This window comes from Paramormyrops kingsleyae, chromosome 6 (assembly GCF_048594095.1).
Source record: "Paramormyrops kingsleyae isolate MSU_618 chromosome 6, PKINGS_0.4, whole genome shotgun sequence".
Lineage (NCBI taxonomy): Eukaryota > Metazoa > Chordata > Actinopteri > Osteoglossiformes > Mormyridae > Paramormyrops > Paramormyrops kingsleyae.
Genome location: NC_132802.1, coordinates 17,021,041 through 17,042,698, shown reverse-complemented (window position 1 = coordinate 17,042,698; position 21,658 = coordinate 17,021,041). Strand labels below are relative to the sequence as shown.

General features: G+C 53.1%; 1 protein-coding gene across 8 annotated transcripts in view; it reads right to left on the bottom strand.

Moving 5' to 3' along the window:
• Positions 1-21,658, bottom strand: part of tspoap1 (TSPO associated protein 1) — a 60,678-nt gene that overhangs the window by 17,528 nt on the left and 21,492 nt on the right. For 6 of the 8 annotated variants that reach the window (XR_011992199.1, XM_072713774.1, XM_072713775.1 and 3 more), the window contains exons 2-21: positions 15,602-15,709; positions 14,810-14,938; positions 13,991-14,170; positions 11,650-11,781; positions 10,245-10,406; positions 9,523-9,606; positions 9,199-9,288; positions 8,718-8,840; positions 8,335-8,439; positions 7,987-8,037; positions 7,707-7,739; positions 4,982-5,117; positions 4,511-4,609; positions 3,812-4,005; positions 3,482-3,588; positions 3,285-3,394; positions 2,357-3,208; positions 1,792-1,943; positions 1,054-1,461; positions 143-529 (exon numbers count right to left, since the gene is read on the bottom strand). Coding sequence is in view for 7 of the 8 variants with exons in the window: in XM_072713774.1 (XP_072569875.1) it covers positions 143-529; positions 1,054-1,461; positions 1,792-1,943; positions 2,357-3,208; positions 3,285-3,394; positions 3,482-3,588; positions 3,812-4,005; positions 4,511-4,609; positions 4,982-5,117; positions 7,707-7,739; positions 7,987-8,037; positions 8,335-8,439; positions 8,718-8,840; positions 9,199-9,288; positions 9,523-9,606; positions 10,245-10,406; positions 11,650-11,781; positions 13,991-14,170; positions 14,810-14,938; positions 15,602-15,709 (3,642 nt within the window). In the remaining variant the exon portion in view is untranslated. The remainder of the gene's footprint in view (positions 1-142; positions 530-1,053; positions 1,462-1,791; positions 1,944-2,356; positions 3,209-3,284; positions 3,395-3,481; positions 3,589-3,811; positions 4,006-4,510; positions 4,610-4,981; positions 5,118-7,706; positions 7,740-7,986; positions 8,038-8,334; positions 8,440-8,717; positions 8,841-9,198; positions 9,289-9,522; positions 9,607-10,244; positions 10,407-11,649; positions 11,782-13,990; positions 14,171-14,809; positions 14,939-15,601; positions 15,710-21,658) is intronic. The other 2 variants (XM_072713772.1, XM_023833110.1) reach the window with 2 other exon arrangements.

Sequence of the window (21,658 nt, the reverse complement as noted above, 5' to 3'; positions counted from 1 at the left end):
ACCCCACAGAGAGCAAGAGAGGAAGAAAGGAAGGGAGAAATGATCCATTCCAATCAAACCCAGCAGCCAATGGGAGGTCTGGCGCCATAACCGGGTAACCGGGTGCCGTAACTTAGGGAGATCAGAGATGGATGCAACAGACCTGGCGTCTCTGCAGGAAGCTGTCCTCCTGCTTGACTGGCTGATGCTGCAGCCTATCAGAATCCAGGAAGTCGTCGATGGACCCTACTCGAGCATTCTCCTGGCCAATCTCATACTCCGCTTCTGACTCCAGGGGCAAGGGGCTTGCGGGGAGCGGGAGGTGTGTTTCTGAGACGTTTGCAGGGTCGGGGGGTATGGCTGCCTCCGGGCAGGAAGGCTTGGGGGGAGCTGGGACCTCCCCCGGAGTTGCTGTGCTGGGCTCAGCACTGGAAACGACACCATCCAAGAATTCTGAGATGGACACGGTAGGATACTTGACTCCTGGGCTTTCAGGATCTTTTCTGGAGTCCAGGGCCTGGGCCTCATCCAAGGGCGAGGCCAAACTGACCTGGGAGAAAAGAGGACAGAGGGTTTTCTGAACCTGTCAGGTCAAAGGTCATGGGTCTCAAAATAATCTCACAGAGGACGGTGCAAAGCATTTCAATGACAGGTTTAAACCTAATGACGCATCGACAATGTTACTCACTCCTCGTGGGACGAAGCTATCGCCCACCAGCTACACTAACAGCCACCTTCCCCCCACCCCCCACCTGCACAGCACAAGTTTCACGCTGAAGTGAAAACAGCCAGACCACTGAGAGATCTTCAAAGGGGGTGTCCCTAGCTGCAAGACATGGTCCTGTTCCAGGGAATCATATTAACTGTACTTCAACACCGAATGGCTTAAAAGCTGCAGAGAGGGGTGGAGAAATTTCTTAAGCCATGGAGAACCGAGAAGGAGGGAGTCCATCTTCACTCCGAAAACAGAAACACTGCTCATCGATATCAGGTCATGTCTGATAACCAAGACTATAGGATGACGACGAGAAGGCCAATGAACATGGAGGACAAACCGAAATGCGATTCCATTACCGGTGGGCTGCAGCGTGACTCTGCTGTGGGCGGGGCCTCCTGTTTCACCGGGGGAGCCCCGAGGGGGCCAGTGGCCGAGGGGTCCACCCAGGCTCCATCTTTAATGGGGAGGGTCACCTGCAGGGGATCACAGGACAGCCCGGGGGTTTTGGCAGCTACGAGTTCCTGGGAAGGGGGCGGGGAGTGTACAGCAGGGACTGAGGGGGACTCCGCTGAACTGGGCGGGGAGGGGGCCAGCCCTTCCACAACTGGCACCAGCTTGGCCTGCACATGGACGGGTGTGGAGTCGGCAGACTTCCCCAGGGGGGACATGGTGCACACAGTGAGCTCACGGGCACTCTGCAGGGCGTCGATCTGTGATGGGCCAATCAGGGCGCTGCCTGCCGTCGGAGAGGCCACCTCCAACACCTGCAGCCAGAAGACACGGGGAGGGCGGTGACAAGTCAGGATGGACAGCGATGATGTTTTATTGTGAGTCAAAGTGGCAAGGTCAGAGGTCAGAGGTCAGAGGACAATCCCCTACACAAAATTGCTATGATAACTTAAGGATGTTGATTAGCCAGAGATGAATCTCCTGCTTGTTTGTCATTGGACCAGAACCCTATCTTGGACGCTTGCTCCACAGATCTCGCACGCAATCTCGTGACGCAGCAATTACGGAGGTGACAGTGGACCCAAACAGCACACAGAACATGTGGCCAAAACAGGAAGGATGAGGGAACGAGGTGGGAGTCTCACTTTCTTCCTGTCAGCATAGATGGTGTAGCCCGTGACGGGGACACCGTTAGACGTCCCAGCCGCGTCGATGGTGACGGGGAGCCAGCTGACCAGCACAATCCCGGGGGAGGGGCCCATCTCCAGCTGCACGTCCAATGGGGCGTCGGGAGGGCCTGGGAGGGGCAGGTTATCACCAACAGGTCAACGGAAGGTCAGGGTTTAGTAAAGAAATAATGCATAGTGGTAAGGTTTACCTAGCCACCATTCCATGACAATTCAGCAAATTCAGACCATAAATGCTTGACAGGACAACTTGATTGGACTGTAATGCAAGCGATAACATCTTTACTCTGAATTTAAATATTTGAATAATTAATTTTTCTTAATTAGTTATCCTTCCTTGCACAAACCAGTTGCTCTCTTTAAAAAAGGAATATTTCATTAAATGTGGTCACAGTGTGAGTAGTTTTTGAGTTTTGGTGGAGACACTGAAACTCAAAAGGGTGAGGGTGTGGCCACTGAAGGCATCACTTCCTGTGGAGCACTGACTACCCCTCTTTAAGGCATGCAGGCAACAATGCCTCACCTGCCGTGAGCGTGGTGAAAGACGTCAGGGCACTCCTGTGCTCCGATGCCCCCGGGGGCAGTTCCCAGGGCCTGCTGGGGGGAGGTCGTGCCTCCACCCTCACCCGGTACGCCGTGTTGGGCTTCAAGTTCCCCAGGCAGAGCGAGTAGCAACCGGCCCGGACCAGCTCATGCTCCTCGTCATCCAGGTATACCACGTGCGCATAGTTACTGTTGCTAGGCAACCAGGTGAGGCTGGCGGAGGTGGCGGTGACGCGCTCGGCCTTCAGCGTGGCGGGAGCCGCGCTCACGTCCCCGCCCACGAGGAGGCTGCAGCGCAGGCGGTCTGATGCAGCCCGCTCCGTCAGGCTCTGCACGGAGACGCGATAGCACCTCTCTGCAATGTCGAGCTGCTCCAGCACGGCCTTGGTCTGTGAGCCCAGGGGCACACTGACCCGCAGATCGTCATCCACGTAGACGTTGTAGCTGCAGATGCTGGGCAAGCCGCAAGGCGCCAAGGGCGGGTCCCAGCTGATGATGACGCTTTTGACCAGCTGCTTGATAACGGTCAGTTTCCGGGGGTAAGGCACTAAATCGACACCCATGTCTTCCACATCCAGGTCCATGCCGTTGGTCAGGGGCGCTGGGCTCCTTCTTGGGGCCTGCTCGGCCGGGGCAGAGGACTCCGTCTTCTCCAAGCTGGTGATGCTGAAGCGAAGGAGCTTCTCGCTACTGCTTTGGAAGCTGAACTCCTGGAAAGAGCCATGGGAGAGCTCTCCAGCCTCGGCCGGGTGGAGGCTCATCACGTCGTCGTCAGAGACCCGCTCGACGAAGTTGGAGGGTACCAGCCCTCTGCGGCCATCCATCAGCTCTCCTGGACATGCAATACAGCATGTCAGGTTCTGCAGAGAACCCAACTCAGAAGGAAATCCTCCCCACACTAAAGGTACCTTCGTAAAAGCCGTCATCATCCATATCTCCGTAAATGTAGATGTACTCCCCAGCAGTGAGGGGGAGCTCTCCTTCTGGACTGTCGTTGGGGCCGTCATATGGATTGTAGCTAAAGAAAAAGCAAATCCAAATAAGATAGCTGGCGAAGGGAAGGTGACGGGTACACTCCCTATGACCTGTAGGATGGTGCACAAACCTGTATCGGGAGATGAAGACCTGCAGCTTTGTAGCTGCCCGGGTCCCAGGGTACGGGATCGGGGACACGTCAATATCCAGCTCCTCCACCTCACTGGCCGTGTCCACCTTCAGGACGCGGTGATGAACAGACAAATAGGCTTACATTCATCGATCAGCCCATTTTGAAAATCAGCTGCGCTATATTAATTACAGAATTTATTAAAACTATCAAAAATGAATAAAACTGATATACAGAGAAAGGCCCACAAAGCATCTGGTAAAAAAAGAACTATAAAAATAATGTATGATGGAAAAATGGTGATGGGGCGGTAAGGGGGCGTGGTCTCACGTCCTGGGTCGCAGAAGACTTCTGAGGGCTCTGTGGGAGGGACCCAGACTTCGGGGTGAGCTGCCGTGACTCCGACTTGGGCGTGCTGGAGGCGGAGCCTGATTTGGCACCGAGCAATGGCGGCTCGCGGGTCTGGGTGACCGGGGCGGACTCCTGTGCCCTGCTCCCCGCTAGCGGGACGGTCTTGCCCACATCTGCAGGAAGACGAGCGCATGGTCACAGGGGACGGTTCTCTTCGGGGAAGACAGCAACCGTCTATGGTGCGTCAGATCAGCGACGCGCTATAGGGGGCGCATTCGCAGGGTGCTGGACAGAGGAGCTGAGAGGGGCTTAGCCAATCACCTGAGGGTGCTTATAGGACTGCAGACGGGCCAGTTAATCTCACAAAGAGGGCAGCACAGAGCAAAGCACTCAGGATGGCCACTGACGCCGCCCAAACTCTCCAGGATGGCGTCCATCCCATGTGTGGGACAGGCGTGGTCTGGGAAGGGGAGGCAGAGCCCTGCCAGGCATGAAGGGTAGAGGACACCCCCCCGTGAGACACCCTCGACTCTTTAAGCAGTGCCCGCATGCAAAAAAGGGGGTGGGGGGGAGGTGCAACCCTGCCAGACCAGCAAAGAGTTCAGAGCCAAATGCAGTGCATTGGAAGACCCGCCCACCTCCCATTTGTGAGAGGGCGTCAGACTCAGAAGGCTGTACCCAGCGAGGAGTCGTCACAGAGCAGCCCTCCGTTTGCAGCCTCCAGACTGCAGAAGGTGACCTCTCCCAGGGAGATCATATCCCACGAGCCGAGAGCATCTAAAAGCAGAAGCAGCATGTGGCGCCGTTACTGCGGAGGTCTGAGCGGGAGGAGTGATACGATGGGCTGGCCTGGGCGGCGCCGGCGAAGGCGGTGAGAGCGGCAAGGGTGCCAAGGGCTGTCTGCGGCACAGACGTCAGATCAGTGACACGCTGCAGGGGGCGTATTCGCTGCATGCTGGGCAGAGCAGCTGACAGGGGCTTAGCCAATCATGACAGGGTGCTTTCAGGCCTGCAGACAGGCCAGTTAATGTCACTAAGAGGAGGGGTACCGTAACTACAGAAAGCACATAAAAAACCCTGAGGCCTAAATGCACTAATATAGCAGACTGAGAGGTGAAGCAGATAGAAGGTTCCGGAAGCGCGGCCTACCTCCGTCCTCGCTGCCCAGCTGGGCCGGGATCTCCGTCCCGCTGGCGCGCAGCCGGAATCGCTCCAGCTCCTGAGACAGAAGGGTGAACTGCTCGCTCTGGGTTCGGCACCTCTCCTCCAGGTCATGCACCTTAGCCTGCGGACAGCGAGGCGGGGCCCCCGGGGGCCCGGCGGTTACCCACGGCGACTGCATGGAGAGCTCTAGTGCAGCTCACTGTGCAGGTCCATCTATGTAACGCTGACTCTTAAAATAGTCCATTTATACTCTTACGCCACTACTGCACCTCTATATTCAGATGTGCTTCTGTACTTAGAGGGCTTTTATGTTAATGTGAAGTTTAAAATGGCACTGCTACGCAATAAGTGACTAAATGCATAAAATTAAGTTATGGGGGTGGTGTAAGCAGTGGGGTCAGCCTGTCCCGTGGGACTGCCGAGACAGAAGGCTCAGCACCTGCAGGCTCAGTCTGTATGTGGGTTGGTTATAAGCCTGAGCCCATAAGCCGTACAGGCCGGCCACAGCAGTCCGTCAGGCCCATCACCAAAGGAAACCACAGGGGCCAGAGCGCGGGGCGGGTCAGGGCGTGGCGTAGGGCAGAGTACGGCGCGGGGCGGGGATAGTGCAGTGCGGGGCGGGGATAGTGCGGCGCGGGGCGGGGATAGTGCGGTGCGGGGCGGGGATAGTGCGGCGCGGGGCGGGGATAGTGCGGCGCGGGGCGGGGATAGTGCAGCGCGGGGCGGGGATAGTGCGGCGCGGGGTGGGGATAGTGCGGCGCGGGGTGGGGATAGTGCAGTGCGAGGCGGGGATAGTGCGGCGCGGGGATAGTGCGGGGCGGGGCGGGGATAGTGCAGTGCGGGGCGGGGATAGTGCGGCGCGGGGCGGGGATAGTGCGGCGCGGGGCGGGGATAGTGCGGCGCGAGGCGGGGATAGTGCAGTGCGAGGCGGGGATAGTGCGGCGCGGGGATAGTGCAGCATGGGGCGGGGATAGTGCGGCGCAGGGCGGGGATAGTGCAGTGCGAGGCGGGGATAGTGCGGCGCGGGGATAGTGCGGCGCGGGGATAGTGCGGCGCGGGGCGGGGATAGTGCAGCGCGGGGTGGGGATAGTGCGGCGCGGGGCGGGGATAGTGCAGTGCGAGGCGGGGATAGTGCGGCGCGGGGATAGTGCGGGGCGGGGATAGTGCGGGGCGGGGATAGTGCAGCATGGGGCGGGGATAGTGCGGCGCGGGGCGGGGATAGTGTGGCATGGGGCGGGGATAGTGTGGCATGGGGCGGGGATAGTGTGGAATGGGGCGGGGATAGTGCTGTGCGGGGGCCCCCAATCGAGCGGTTTGGTTTCCTGCACTTTGAAACTGTGACTTCCTGCCATGCAAATTAAGGGGCCGCGGAAGATTAGTGTGCAAGGCTCGCACTAAACGGTGGGGGGGGAGAGATACAGTTGCAATACCCTCCCTACACACACACTTTGCTAGTGGGTATTGGGGGATAGCTCTATTGCCCCTCCGCTCGGCCTCTAGGTCTGAGAAGTCGTGGCTTAGCGTGGATGGGTCAGCGTCTGCAAGACGGTCCCACTGCTCAGCGCACACGAGCAAGGCACCTCAGCACCCCCACGGCGCGCTTCGGGCACTGCCACAGCCTGGGGGCGCCATTAACTGTCTGATCCATTAACCCACACAGTAACAGACAACCACCAAGTTGCAGGAAAGCAAGATAATACAGGAAGACGTGTGACTGTGTGACGCAGGAGCCGTGGGTGTCAGCACGCCTGTAGCAGTGCCCACCTGCGTGAACCATGAAGTGTGCACTATTTTCACACGCAGGCACACACACACACGCAGGCACAGACAGACACACACACACACACACAGACACACACACACACACACAACACACACACACAGAAAGGTTTGGATGTTAGTGTAGAGGGATGGCACGGGTCCAGACGGGACACACTAGATGCTGGGTATACCTGCATGCAGTCCAGTGTGGTCTGGTTAGCAGCATGGGCATTTTCAGGTACGGAGAGAGCGTGCATGCAGCAAGTGGGGGTGGGACGAGGCCAGAGGGGTTAATAGATTAGACACTGCAATCTGAGTCCAGGTTCACGCGACAAGCTGCATCACAAAAACACCCCAAACCGCCCAGTGAAGCGGTGAGGTGATATTGACCCCCCCACAGCTGTGCGGGGGCTCTGCATCGCGGCCTCGGTGATGGCAGTGAGCAGCACGCTCCATCCTAACCGCACACCAGCATAAAGCTACTGACAGCTCCTCAAAGGTCTCGAGCTGCAGCAGACTGACTGGAAAACGCCAAAGTCATACAAACTTTAAATATGAATTTATTTAGCAGGCACTTGTAGGCAAAGCGACATACAACAGAAAGAGCAGGGTTGGATTAAGAGTAAATGGCCTTTCTCAGAGGCCTAAGAGAGCAAAATCACTCTGCCAACCCTGGGAATTGAACCAACAACCTCCTGGTTGCGGGCACAGTGTCCTAACCGGCAGAGCCACACACAGGCCTGCTTGGACATTTAATCAGTTGATATTTGCCCATGAGCAACATTCAGACCCGACGCGCTGTGTTTTGATCCCTGCTGGCTTCTCTGGAAGCCCATTTTCAGAGCTCTGGGGCCCCTAGGGGCCGGTGATTTGGTGATGCAGCTTAACAGACAGAGAGAGAGAGGGGAGGAAAAAATCAGTTTAAAAAACAGGAGGCGCTGTACTGTACCAGCTCTCTCTGCAACACTAGCTGGACCAGTTCCTACAATGGAGCACATGGATCATTTACTCAGATGGACAGACAGACCAGAGGGGGGCCGCTCACCCACCTCCATGCTTGGGGGGGCGGCCCCTGGATCAGCCAAAGAGAAGTCCAAGCTCAATTAAAAAAGAGCAGGGAGACAACCAGGAAGCGACCAGCCGGGACGCCTCGTCCCCCCCACCTTCACATCACGCCTAAGCTAGCTTTGTGACTGTCAGATATTATCAGATCATTTTAGGGAACTCACCTCCAACAGCTGCACCACACCATCATGCTCCCTCTTGGTGAAAAACTGCGCCTGTTGGAACACTGATTAATACCCGACTAGACACCAACTGTGAGCACTAATGCAGTACGGGATGGGCTTAGAACCTATCCCAGGAGGACACATAACGACCTATTACCTCCCAGTATGGAATGGGCCTAGAGCTGACACCAGTACAGGCTGGGCCTAGAGCCTATCCCTGGAGGGCATGTGTCGACTTATCACTGTAAAATACTTCTTGTTTCTGTGGTATTCCGGTGATAATGTGTCTTCTGAATTAGACTGAGGCGGTGTGACGGTCCTCAGAGAGGACACCATGCCCCCTCGTACCCGCTGCAGCCGCTTGACCTCGTCCTGCTTGAAGCGTAGCACAGACAGGGCCTGCTCATGCTCCAGCTCCAGCCGCTGCCGGCGCTCGGCGATCTCACGCATATGCTGCGGACACGGAGGGGGGTGATTAACGGACAGGCCTGTACCAACGCTGCGGACAAGGAGGGGGGTGATTAACGGACAGGCCTGTACCAACGCTGCGGACAAGGAGGGGGGTGATTAACGGACAGGCCTGTATCAAGGCTGAGGACATGGAGGGGGGTGATTAATGGACAGGCCTGTACCAAAGCTGCGGACAAGGAGGGGGGTGATTAATGGACAGGCCTGTACCAACGCTGGGGACGCAACAAGATCCTTGTTCCTCTCCACCTTCAATGACATACCTTGAGGACCTGTTCGAGGTTCTCCAGCTTGGCACGAAGTCTTTGGTTTTCCTCGAGAACCAAATTGCGTTGGGCAGTCAATTCGGACAGGTCCTCTCTCAGCTCCGCATTATCCACCTGAGCCTGTACGGGGTGACAGAGGTGTCACTTCATTGCAGTGTGGCCTCCCCCTTGAGTGCATCATCTGCATTTATAACCCATGATGTATGATGAAATAAAGGCAGGCTGGAGTCTGACGTCATTTTGAGGCTGTTATGTGAAAAGGAACTCAGGTTCAGGGGGCCCCAATTAACAAGTCACTTTGGGGTCCACCCATCACCCTCAGACCAAATAGCTAGTGAGTCAGATGATCATAGCTAGCTAGCTGGTTAGCACAGCATGCTGCTTTAGCGTCTCCTAAATAAAGAAAGTGTTTGTTTAATATTTAGTGTAGTGACTGTTTGGGACCAGCAGGGGGTTAAGTGGTGTAAGCCCATCTCACCTGGGCGAGCTGCTGTACCGTCTGCCTAAGGTGGCCCAGTTCCTCAGCTAGCTGCTCGTTTTTGCCTCGCTCATCCTCCAGCTGGCTCTCCTATTAAAAAACACAGAACTATTCCATTAAACCACTACGGTTTAGAAAATCGAGCATCATTAGATGAATCATCACCACGGTAACCTGGGGCTGACAAACACTGTTTGGCATAAAGGGCTGAACAGGAAACACCACAGTATCCCGGAGCTGACAAGCGCTCGGTCTGGCGTACAGGGCTGAATGGGAATCGCCATGGTAACCTGAAGCTGACAAACGCCCGGTTTGGCGCCTTACCAGATCCAGGCATCTCCTCTGTCTTTTTCTCACGTCATTCTGCAGACTTTCACACTCTTTTCTCTTTTTGGTGAGCTCAGTTTCCTGAAAAGGTCGTAATTCAGTGACAGCATTAAAGTTTCGCACAGTTAAAGGATGTTCACACAGCACTGGAACCTCAGGAAACAGTTACCAACTTTTGGGGCAACACAAGAAATCTCTGTGCCAGTATGCCATGTTTTAATTGTTTTAAAAATTCTAATTAATAATTGTTTCAAACCTCACAATGCATTAACTATTCCAGGTGTAGCTTACATTGATAAACAGTGGAATATGCTTATTTCGTCCTGATCGGCCTGTAGCTGAGAGCCCGTCATGCTAGGAGAGATTCAGAAATTACGAAGGATATTGGGAACCTCGGAGGGGCTTATTAGTCACTTGTGGCAGTTTAACCGCAGCTCCCCCTGACACCCGTCAGCTGCCCACAAAAGAGGCTAACAGATCTGTGACGTGGTTTATGATTTGTGGACACAGGAATTTCAGTATTATGCTGCCATATGAAAATTAATATGAAGCTGACTGCAACTTGAAAGCTGCGTTTCTAAATACTGCTGCAAGAAAGAACAGGGTGAGGATGGACTCAAAGCCTCAGAGCCATTTCCAGTGGCCTCCAGTTTGCCCCCTGAAAGACCCCTACCTCTGCTATCATACCCGACCACAGAGGGCATGCCGGCTGTGCCTACCAGGGAGTGCAGGTGCAGATCGTGTGGCCGGACCTCATTCTGGGTGGTGGCTTCCGGCTTGGGGGTCACGTGACACTCCTGCCCCGTCCCTTTGTCTGTGCTGCCGGTATTAGGTACAGTGGGGACCCTGCTGGCTTCGGGGATGGGGCTCTCCCCCTTAGCCTGTAGGAGGGATGTCTTCGTTAAGCCCTCGTCGGCAGTTATCATCCAAAGCAATGATACTCAAAGTGTGTGGCGTGGCCCCCCTCGTTTTGTATACCAGCAACGAGTGTTTCCTCTGAACTGGTTTTTAGCACTGCGGGTGATACCGTTACTGCTCAGTCTCCTTCATCCTGACCATGTAGATCACATGAAACTAGCACTTGGGTTAAATATTAATTATGAGACAGGGATTGTTGTTAATTTCAGTAGTTCACCACTTTGCATTTGGAGAAAGGTGTAATGTGTACTTGTATTTTTGTAACAGCTTATAGAAGATCAGCAGTTTAGGGCTCAACTCTTTAATTGTTGCTCCTGTTCAAAGTGTGAAGGACCATCTAGAAATAACAAGTAATCTGTTCATCTGTACAGCATCAAGAGCCGCCACTGCCTTGACTTTGGGGAATTGTCGCATTGTACCTGTTAATTGTGAAGCAACAAGTAGGAATGAAGAATGAAAATTAACTATCTGTGCCACTTTGATTTACATAATATTTTCTTTGGAATCGCATCGCACCATATCACATTGTGTTCAATCAAATCATATAGAATCTCCTTATGTCCAGGTCAACTGGAGGGGGCAATGACTGAAAAAATTTGATAGCCCAAAGGTACCATTCAGCCTAATTATCTCTGGTCCTCCAGGCGCAGAGGAGGATAAGCTAATGGCACAGGGAGAGCACTCTATTGTTAGGCTTCAGCCAGTTCATAAAAGTCCACATTACTTAGGACATGGGTGGCACCAAAGCACCAATATGGAAGGAGGAACCGTAACAAACCAACGAGCCTCCTAAATAAAACCCATCAGGGATGAATTCCGCTTACCCCCTCAGAGAAAAGCCAAACCCTGGCTCCCGTCTGTGGGATGTTCCAGACCCACACCACCCCCACAGCCATACTAACGAGGCCTGATGCCATGCTGACCATCCCCTGGTGTGCTGCCACCTACTGAAAGTCGGAGAATGAGCCTGTGTATTTATAAACCAAAAGGCAACAACCGTAGGCACCTTTTCCCAAGACAACATGGTGCCAGTAAGAGGCGACACTGTTAGATTATGTTCAGTTCACACCAAGGCTATAAATGATCTATAAATGCACAATGCACCCTGAAAGCAGTGACATTTATTCACCTCCTGGAAGCCCTGGGGGTGGGGCTGGTCCTCTCTCTGACCCCGCCCACCTCAGAGCCAGCCGCCGCATTTCTTACCTTCTCTGGGTTGCCTGCACTGCCATCTTTGGCCGAGGACACCGACAGCTGCCTCTGCAGCCGCAGAACCTCCTTCTGGGACTCGCGCAGGAGCCGCTCAACCTCAGGGAGGGGAGCCGAGCCAGGGATCCCCTGCGAGAGTACAGAGGAATGGGGGAGAGGTCAGAGACGCCCAGTCCATTGCTACTGCTAGCGCAGAGCAGACCTGTCACGCTAGCTGAGAGCACGTCATGCTAGGAGAGAGCCCCGTCGATCTAGCTGAGAGCCCGTCATGCTAGGAGAGCCCGTCGATCTAGCTGAGAGCCCGTCATGCTAGGAGAGCCCGTCGATCTAGCTGAGAGCCCGTCATGCTAGGAGAGCCCCGTCGATCTAGCTGAGAGCCCTGCTGCACTAGCTAACTGAAAGCCCCATCACGCTAGTGGAAAGCTATGCTGTACTGCAGAGAGCTCTGCTACACTAGCTGGCCAAAAGTTCCATCTCGCTAACAGAGAGCACCGCCAGCTGAAAGTGTGGTCGTGCTAATGGAGAACCCTGTCTCGCCTACAGAGAGCCCCGTTGCGCTAGGGGAAAGCCCCGCCATGCTAACAGAATGCCCCGCTGCGCCAACCCAGGGCCCTGCCAAGCCAGCCGAGAGCCCCGCCAGGAAACCCGTCGTGCCACCAGAGAGCCCCGTCATTAGGGTGACCACTCAGCCCTCTGTCTGGACTGCGGTGGGGTGTCCTCCTTCAAGTCCCCATGTCCTTCTTACCCACCTCCCCGTCAACAACTAATGCCACTCTCTCCCACCCCCGGTCGCACAAAAATCATGAAACACCCACACACACGTACTACAAAAGTAGAGAGTGGGAGTGCGTACAATGATCTCTATGACGTTATCTCTAGATCAGGGGTCTCCAACTCCGGTCCTGGAGAGCTACCGTCCAGTAGGTTTTCTATCCTACCCGGCTTCTGATGAGCCACACCTGTTCTCAGGTAAATACCAGGAGCAGGTGTGGCTCATCAGTGGGACAGAAAACCTAGAGAGTTGGAGACCCCCCCTAAGATAAATATCGTGATAGATATACCATCCTCAGCTCTGCCCCTCCCAGTTTGAGGATCTTTTCATGGATGACCTCATTTTTCAGCCTTAGTCCTCCTTTTCAGAATCATGCCAGCAGTCACCATACGCATCATGCTAGCAGAACGCCCCGTCACGCCAGCAGAACGCCCCGTCACGCCAGCAGAGAACCTGCACCTCCCGTTCTCCCCGAACTGCTGGCTAATTAATTGCAGGTCATGCTGTGCCCAATGATTATCACAGAAACACTGGGGCAGCATGTAAGATGGGGTTTGATGAAGAGCTGTAAGGGACACTCAGCATTTCTGGGAAGGTGACCTACCCAAGAACTTGCTATATTCCTAAATCAATCTGCTATTGCAATCCAAATGAGAAAGGTTCACCTTGATGTATAACCTGAAGCGATCATGCATTATGCATTTCATTTAGCCTTTGCGACTGGGTCATTACACCGGCTTATGATTAAGAGTCACGGCACACGATTCACCTTTTGTGACATCAGTGATGAATACTGACATGGGATCACTGCCCCCTAGTGGACATCAAATGAATACATCAGGCTGAATCTGAGCCCTGCTGACATTGTCAACTAGTGGGAATCATTAATATCCTTGCTATCATATTTTATATTCAAATTGACTTGTTTGTGAAAAGTTGTTTGCATTGTTTTGGGCAGCTGTTACGGACAAAGATGCTAAATGTTTGATGCCAATAACAGTGGCAGGCATTTAGGTGATATGCAAATTAAAGCAGCACTCCAAAAAAAATCACAATGGCATCTCTCAGTACTATGAGTGCCCTTGGTCATCATCGTCCCTTCACTTCCTCCATAAACGCTGGAAGACAGTCCCCTCTGCAGAGCCAGGCATGTCCAGCAGAGGGCGCATTATAACAAAAGAAGGCTTACAGTAATGAGCTCTGCTGCATTAAAACCACACACAATGCTCGTTTGTTATAAAGAGGGCAGACACTCCATCCGTCTGCTGGAATTACGCTGGCAGCTCTGCCTGGTGTCGCTCCATGCCAGGCTAGCCTGGGAAGCCGAGGGCAGCTGCGAGGCGTGTGACTCTGCTGACGGGATTGTCTGGTACTGCCCAGATCGTGTGGTGTCCGTTAGCAGCTAGTGTTACACTTACCAGTGTGACCAGTCACCTGCAGGGTGCTAAGGACTGGTTAGCACGAGCAACAATTGTCAAAAGCTTCTGTCACAGTGTTGCTTCAGAGGAGCGCCCTCTACAGACTGGATGTGGGAGTGGCACAGCATGGCTGCGGCGGTGCGCTCACCTTGGTGGTGCCGATGCGCGCCTGCAGCTCGTGGCACTGGCGTCGCAGGCTGGCGATCTCCTTGTCCTTGCAGAGCAGCGTGTCTGCGTGCTGGGCCAGGTCGCGGGCCCGCTGCCGGGCGAAGGCCCGCTTGTACTGTTCCACAGCACCGCCAGCCCGCATCGAGGCTGGGACATTCACCTGGGGGGGGGGGGAGGGGCTGATTTACCAGGGGACTATAAACCACTCACCGACAAGCACATAAAATGCCATACCAGAGGGGGCGCTGTGTCTTCCAAGACTTTACTCTGACTCATTACTCTCTGCCTGCTGATCGGGGTCCATTATTCTTGCCCCCCCCCCCCCCTTTCCTGTTGCCTCCATCACCTGAGCATTTTACTGGCTAATGCCTGGTTCCGGGAGTGACGTTCGAACAGGATGCCGGGCGAAGTTAAAAACAGCATCTGTGTTGGCTGCGGCCCGGCTCCGATCGATCTGTGGGTCCTACGGGGGGGGTGAGAGCATGTCCTGAGGCTCTCCAGATGGCGGCGCCGGGGGCTGATGCCAGGGCAGCGTTCCCAGCTCTCAGGTGGGATTAATGCAGCATTAGAGGCCAAGGCCGGGGGCCACTGCAATGCCGGCACATTTCCTGATTACCCGCGACTCCAGCGGCTCATAACAGCCATTTCACTGCACGTTACAGAGCGGATTACCGAACGGTCAGGCGCCTTGCAACCCAGACAAGAGCGGAACCGGGTCCAAACTTGGGAAAAGCCGCGTCTGAGCTGGCCGTTTACCCCCCCCCGGCACCCTGAGCCCCTGATGGCGGTGACCCCTCACCACACGGAGGTTGGCCTCCTGCAGTTTGCGTGCTCGCTCCTCCAGCCTCTTGGCGATCACTGCCAGCTCCGTGTTCTTCCTTTTCAGCCGCTTCACCTTCTCCTCCGTCTCAGGTGAGCGGCTTTTGCGCTGGGTGGAACAAAATCACACTTTAACGACAACCAAGGAGCCCCCCCCCACCCCTCCCCAGTCCATTAAGGGGTAACTATTTACATAAATGTCAAGCTTTAGTCTGCTGTGAGGATGAGAAACCTCATCACATCATCAACATTGCAATTACCCTCCCACTTCTATGATAAACACACGGACATTATCACCGATACATCAGAGCCATCAATGGAACAGACAATTTAAGAATCTGTCTTTCAGAAGGATAGATGAATGGACATCAGAAGGATAGATGAATGGACGATGCACTTTTCACAGTTCTGGTGACTAGTGTATGGAGTAAACACTACCAATTTTTAGAGACTGCAGAACTTTACTGAACAGTTGCTCCAGTCATTTAATTGTCCAATGAATGACATTATTAACATTCTTTGATCGTTTATAAACATTACCACCAATATTCATGTAGCAATTTTTGAAGCGTAATGCCAAAAATGGTAGGTGTTTCCACAATATTGGCCATAGTCTATGTTCCATTTCAGCGTTTTTCTTCGGTAATTTGGTTATACTTCTTAGCCATATTTTCATTTTGCTTATGTTACTGGCTGGATGGGGGTGGGTGAGCAGCGGAGAGGCCCGAGTGGCGTGATGAACTCCAGCCTGAGGGCATCTCGCAGGGCTCACCAGCAGGCCGTTCTCCTCCTTCAGGGACGCGCAGGTCTTCTCCAGGTCGCCCAGGGCACGCAGCAACTCTGCGTTCTGCCGGACCAGGTAGCTGCAGTCCGTCCCGTTCTGAAAGGCATTACTTACTGCTTACTACAGGAAGGAGATCTGAAGCCTTTGGGCACTGCTCAAAGCCGGGCTTACTCTCCAACAGAGCCTCATGAAAGTAATTAACAAGGCGGTCTACAGCCTGAGCCGGGAAAGAGGGCTGATTTACCTTTTCTTACCATTGGGACATTTGCATTTTTTTGTTTCCGTTTGGATCGTAACTTGAAAGGTTGTTTTTTTTTTAAATTATTTTTGTCTCAGGACAGATGACAATCTTTTCAAATGTAACTCTTTATTCCATTTTGGCAGCAAACGACTAAACTGTCAGCACACGGCAAGAGAGAGAACATTTCAGCATTTGCACAAACAAATTGAGCTCACAAGGCGCAAACAGCACGTCCATCACGGTGGGGACCGGCTTTTCCCCAAGCCACCTCCTGTCATGTGCTGATCCCCCCCCCCCCCCAGTCCCCACTCTTACGGGGACCTGATGGGGTCGTCCTCCCCACCCCTCAGCCACAGGATATGCTGCCAGTCTCCATCTTTGATTATACTCTGCATGAGACCCTGATGCATCATGGGAGTTGTACAGCACAGAAGCGCCCTTCCATTCTAAAGCTGAACAACCTGATCATATGAATACGGATGAGTCACATATCTATTCATGCTAGTGGCAGGAACAGCTAAAGTGACAATGAACCCCCCTCCCCCCCAAACACTTTGGAGAGATCCAGCCACCCCCAGATTCAGAGAGCTGTCTTCTGGGAATATATCCCATGAGGCACTGGGCTGCCTGTTGGAGGTCCAGGCCATGCTAGCTAAGCCTGATCATTAGGACAGCAAGCAAGAGGAGGACAGCCAGACATCCTGAATACAAACAATAGCTCTGGCCCACATGAAGGACAAAGGGAGGAAGTTCTCCCATTAAGAAAACTACGCCGAAGACGAGATCCAGGATTGCTTGAAGGAAAAAGCCTAAGGAGGTTTAGGACAAACAGATGGGGGCAGATGTGGTGCTCAGATCTGCTGCAAACACAAACAAGCTAGAAATGTACTGCAGAATATACTCTAAAATTATATATATGATATAATATGATATGATATATGATATGGAGCCAGAACTGTAAATGAGGTGTCCCAGAGTGTGGACACTATGCTCAGTGCACTGGGGGATGTTCAGGTAGAGTATCTGAACACGACAGTAATGTGCCTCAAGAAAGCACAGGTCTTGGGGCTAATAGGCTCAGATCTCACAGTGGGGAGCGGTACAGAACAGCAGCCGTCGAAATGGATCCAGTCCAAAATGCCAGTCAGATTACACAGCTATTGTAATACTGAGGTGATTAAATTGGACTGCTGGAATCAAGATTAAGTATAACATAAGAAATCAGGAACAAGAGTCTGTGAAATGAGGATCCGCATACTTATTAAAGTCAAATCTGCAAAGCTTGAAGTCAAAAGCCATCTATCATACCCAGGGAGAAGGGCGGGGAAGCCAAAAGCCACCAGCGCAACGAATGGGTGCTAATGCCCTGGGGGCAGTGGAGGCGCTGGGGGCAGATCCATCCTTCATGCGTTTCCAGACAGGTTCAGATGCGGCCAGTCCTCTGATCGACAAGGAATTACTTCTGTGTCAGGCGGTTTTAACTGAATGATGCAAGCCTGAGCAGTACGCCCCATAATAATAATAAATGAAGTCCCCCCCCCGCCAACTCCCTAAGAAATAGCTGGCAGACGGGTGCATCAGCGGGCCACACCCGAACCTCAGGGGGGGGGCAAGCGTGTGGAAGCATGGTGTTTTACACTGCCGCCCGTCACCATTTAAATCAGAGGATGTAAACAAAGAAAGCAGGCAGGTGCTGACATCGTGCTGCTGAGTTGCCATGGCAACTCAAGCCAGCACCCTTAAAGGCGGGAATTACTGTTACTGCAGGACAGCGTATCACAGCATCATAATAAACCATAACACAGTCCATAGCAGCTGAACAGGTCACGGCTTTCGCCGCACATACAGGCGGATCCCCCCCCCCCATTCCTCTCCCATAATGCACTGCATTTAGCCAGGCCCTGGAGCCCCTAATCTGCAGTATTTGTACCAAAACCAGATGTTCAGCCGTCCTATTTTCCCACCTGGTGTCTGAATGAACTGGCCCTGAGCAGAGGAGGCTGCAAATTTCAGTAATTTATTTGCCCAAAATAATGCATGGGTGGGGGGGGGGGGTCCGCTTGCAGGTGCTGCTCATGCCAGTGATTCTACATCAACCCTGACCCAAAGGAAGCAGACAGACTCACTCATGTGTAACACCCCCCCAAGATGAAGGTGTCCCCCTGTGGACAAGTTCCACATCAGGCATGTAGACACAGACCACAGGCCCCCCCACAATGAGGGCCCTATATAACAACTGAGTCACCCTGGATGACTGCACCCCCCGCCCCCTCCCGGATGACATCCTTGCCGGTGTGTCTAATATGTCATGGGTACGCTGGGTCAGTGGCTGCTTATTTCTCATGTAAAGGCAGGAGGCGCTCTCAGGTAAAATAGTCCCATTGACAAAGGTGACACAGCAATACGTTTTTCAAATGGGAAAATCAACAGGGCTGCACAAAATACCTTCTGGAAACAGTCAGTCATGGACCCAGACCCAGTCAGCCACCTGCTGAGGCGCCAGTGTGTTTTTACAGTATTTGGAAAGACATGGGGGTCGTAGAAAGCAATGGCGCTTTCTGAAATGCTACACCGACTCACCGCGGCAGGCCAACGATCTGCTGAGGCGTGCAGCGAATACTTACCTAATTAAGCCAGGATTCGTTATCTCCTAGCAACAGAGATATGCCCCCCTGAGCACCTGAGGTGGGTGAGGATGTTCCCGTCCCCTCCCCGTCAGACAGACCCCAGACTTCCTGGGACACCCCCGGCCCCAGAGGCCAGCTGGGATACCCCCCCGCCCTCCCACGTCTGGAGTTTCCGGACCATTACCCTGGAGTGGCTGACTGTCTGGATAGCTCACATCCAATGAGCAGGGCTACCCAAACCTGGGGGTTTGTTTGGGGAAGTGAACGTCCGGAAATTAGCAGAGGACCCGTTCCCGCAGATGGACGGGTGACAATCAGGAGCCACCTCATCTGTATTAAAATAAAACGACTAACCTTGAGACTGGCTTCATCAGTACCCTCGCGAAAACACTCAGCCACATGGCTCCACCCACCTCACTCGGTCGGGACACCAAAGGGTCTCACATCCATGTGCAAACAGGTTCTCGGCCTTTGCCCAATCAACCCTGTTTCTACACTGCTGCCGACTCTGGAACTAATCACCGGCTGCAGTGAGGGCAGAGTCTTCTAAGGCTGCAGTACATCCAGAACTCTGCTGCTAGGATCCTGATGAGAGTTCGGAAATATGAACACATAACACCTGTCCTTCAGTCCCTTCACTGGCTTCCTGTTTCTGCCAGGATCGAGTGCAAGATCTCTCTCCTCACCCACCAGTGCATTTATGGAAACGCTCCTCTTTACTTAAAAGAACTGATAACTCAAACCACAACACGACACGACCCCTCCGCTCTTCACAATTAAGTCGCCTCCATCCCCCCAGAACTAAACTCAGCAAACTAAACTCTGTGCTGCTATGCCTCGCCTGTGGAATGCCCTTCCTGACACCCTGAGGGCAGCCCAATGCGCCTCGCCTATGAAATGCCCTTCCTGACACTCAGGGCAGCCTAATGTGCCTCTCCTGTGAAATGCCCTTCCTGACACTCAGGGCAGCCTAATGTGCCTCCCCTGTGAAATGCCCTTCCTGACACTCAGGGCAAACCAATATACTGACAGTTTTTAAAAAGGACTTAAAACCTTCCTTTTTAGCAGATTTTATCATTCCTAATTTTTTGTGTATGTATATATATAAAAATGTAAATATATATAAAAATGTATATAAAAAAAAACAGGCTGAGAAAATGAGACAATAGTGAGGTGTGAGGTGTAGAACTGCTCACAGGCACATAACATAACAGGTACAAAGACCAGCCAACACAAGCTGCTCAGACCCCAGGTCGCTGCTCAGACCCCAGGCTGCTCCTCCTACCCCTGAATGAAATAACAGGCCGTGCAAATGTAGGGACCTACAAAACGTCACTGTGTCTGAGTTTGACATCAGAACAGAAAGACACCCTTTGGAAACCCAAGATAGCAGCTTGGGGTGGAGTGGACTACGAGAGAAAGTGTTGCGTTGAACATCCACAGATTCATAGCGTGTCGCAGAGGAGAGCTGAAGTTAGCACTTTACAAGTTCATTAAAAATGGGACCTTACCCAGCCTCTGGGCTAAACCCTGTCTAGATAATCTTGCTTCAGTCCCTTCACAGCTTAACCGATTAACAGGCTGAATGCATGACTTCCCCCATACCACCACCCCGCATGGATAAAAGCCCCCCCCCTGAGTAAACACCAGCACTGAGAGACTCGCTCAGCTTTCCCTGGAGCTCGTAGGAACACCACACCATCAGAGCATGTGCCCACTTCAAAGAGCATCTACCTTTCGATAAGCTCCTAATCAGCTTACTGTAAGAGCCCCAAACATCCACTTTGTCTGCGGAAGGCAAGAAATAAAACAAACCAGCTTGAGATTTTTTCTCTGTGGCCTGAAGTCTACATTAATCGCAGCTTAGATTAAGAACCCCCCCCAATTCCCCTAAACATCAGTTTCAAATAGGTACACTATTGACATCCCACCTCACAGTTCAGGAAAGAGTGACAGTATACTGATTGTTAAGAGAGACTGGTCATAACTCCACTGGTCATGTGCATGTGGAGGACTGGTCCTACTACCCCCAGCTGCTCGAAACACAAGGCAGATCAGCACCAGGCACAGAGGGAACCGGAACAGTCCGGAAATAGCACACTATGCCTCTGAATTACGATATAAAGCAGTTATAAGCAGGAGTAATAAGGCTGCCAGCCACCTTGTGCTGGTACGTTTGACAAAAGCATGTTACTTCACAGCCGTCTGACTGCGTATGCGGCAAATAAAGGTGAAAACTTGACAAGCAGATGAGGCTGGAGGACGTTTAACATGCTTTTGTTCAAGAGCGATAGTTTCTGTTGCATTCTTGACACTCTTACTGATTATTATTCATTATCTATTGTTGCTGCCTATTAACGTCTGAATGTCATTTTTGCTATGTAAATGGCTGCTGTGGAATTCTAAACCGCCAATTTCCTTCAGAATTAATGAAGGTCTATCTTCATTAATCTACCTTTGTCTGTCTGCCTACCTGCCTGGACTGACATCCCATCCAGGGTGTACCATGGCTTTTTCCCATGTGCCCTGTGATGGACTGGCATCCCGTCCAGGGTGTCCCCTGCCCTGTGATGGACTGGCATCCCATCCAGGGTGTCCCCTGCCTTGTGGCCTGTGATGGACTGGCATCCCATCCAGGGTGTCCCCTGCCTTGTGCCCTGTGATGGACTGGCATCCCATCCAGGGTGTCCCCTGCCCTGTGCCCTGTGATGGACTGGCATCCCATCCAGGGTGTCCCCTGCCCTGTGCCCTGTGATGGACTGGCATCCCATCCAGGGTGTCCCCTGCCTTGTGCCCTGTGATGGACTGGCATCCCATCCACGGTGTACCATGGCTTTTTCCCCTATGCTGCCTAGAATAGGTCCAAGGCCCCCGCAACCCTGTCCAGGGTAAGCATTTGGTTGATGGATGGCTGTCCTACACACAGCACCTTTCAATATATATCAAGGTGCAGGGAAATCCCTGCTTAGTCACATGCCACATAAGGAGTGTTTCTCTCCTAATAGTGGTTGTAGGTCCTGCTCTCAGCTCATTCTGTTTTTGCCTGAGAGCTGACAGTGCAGATTTCCCGGAGGCCTGTCACCCAGCAGCAGAGACATGAGCCCACAGGGAAGGCTGATCCGGACACAGAACTGCACTGTCAACACTCACGTCAAGAGGCTCGCTGCATAGGTTAAA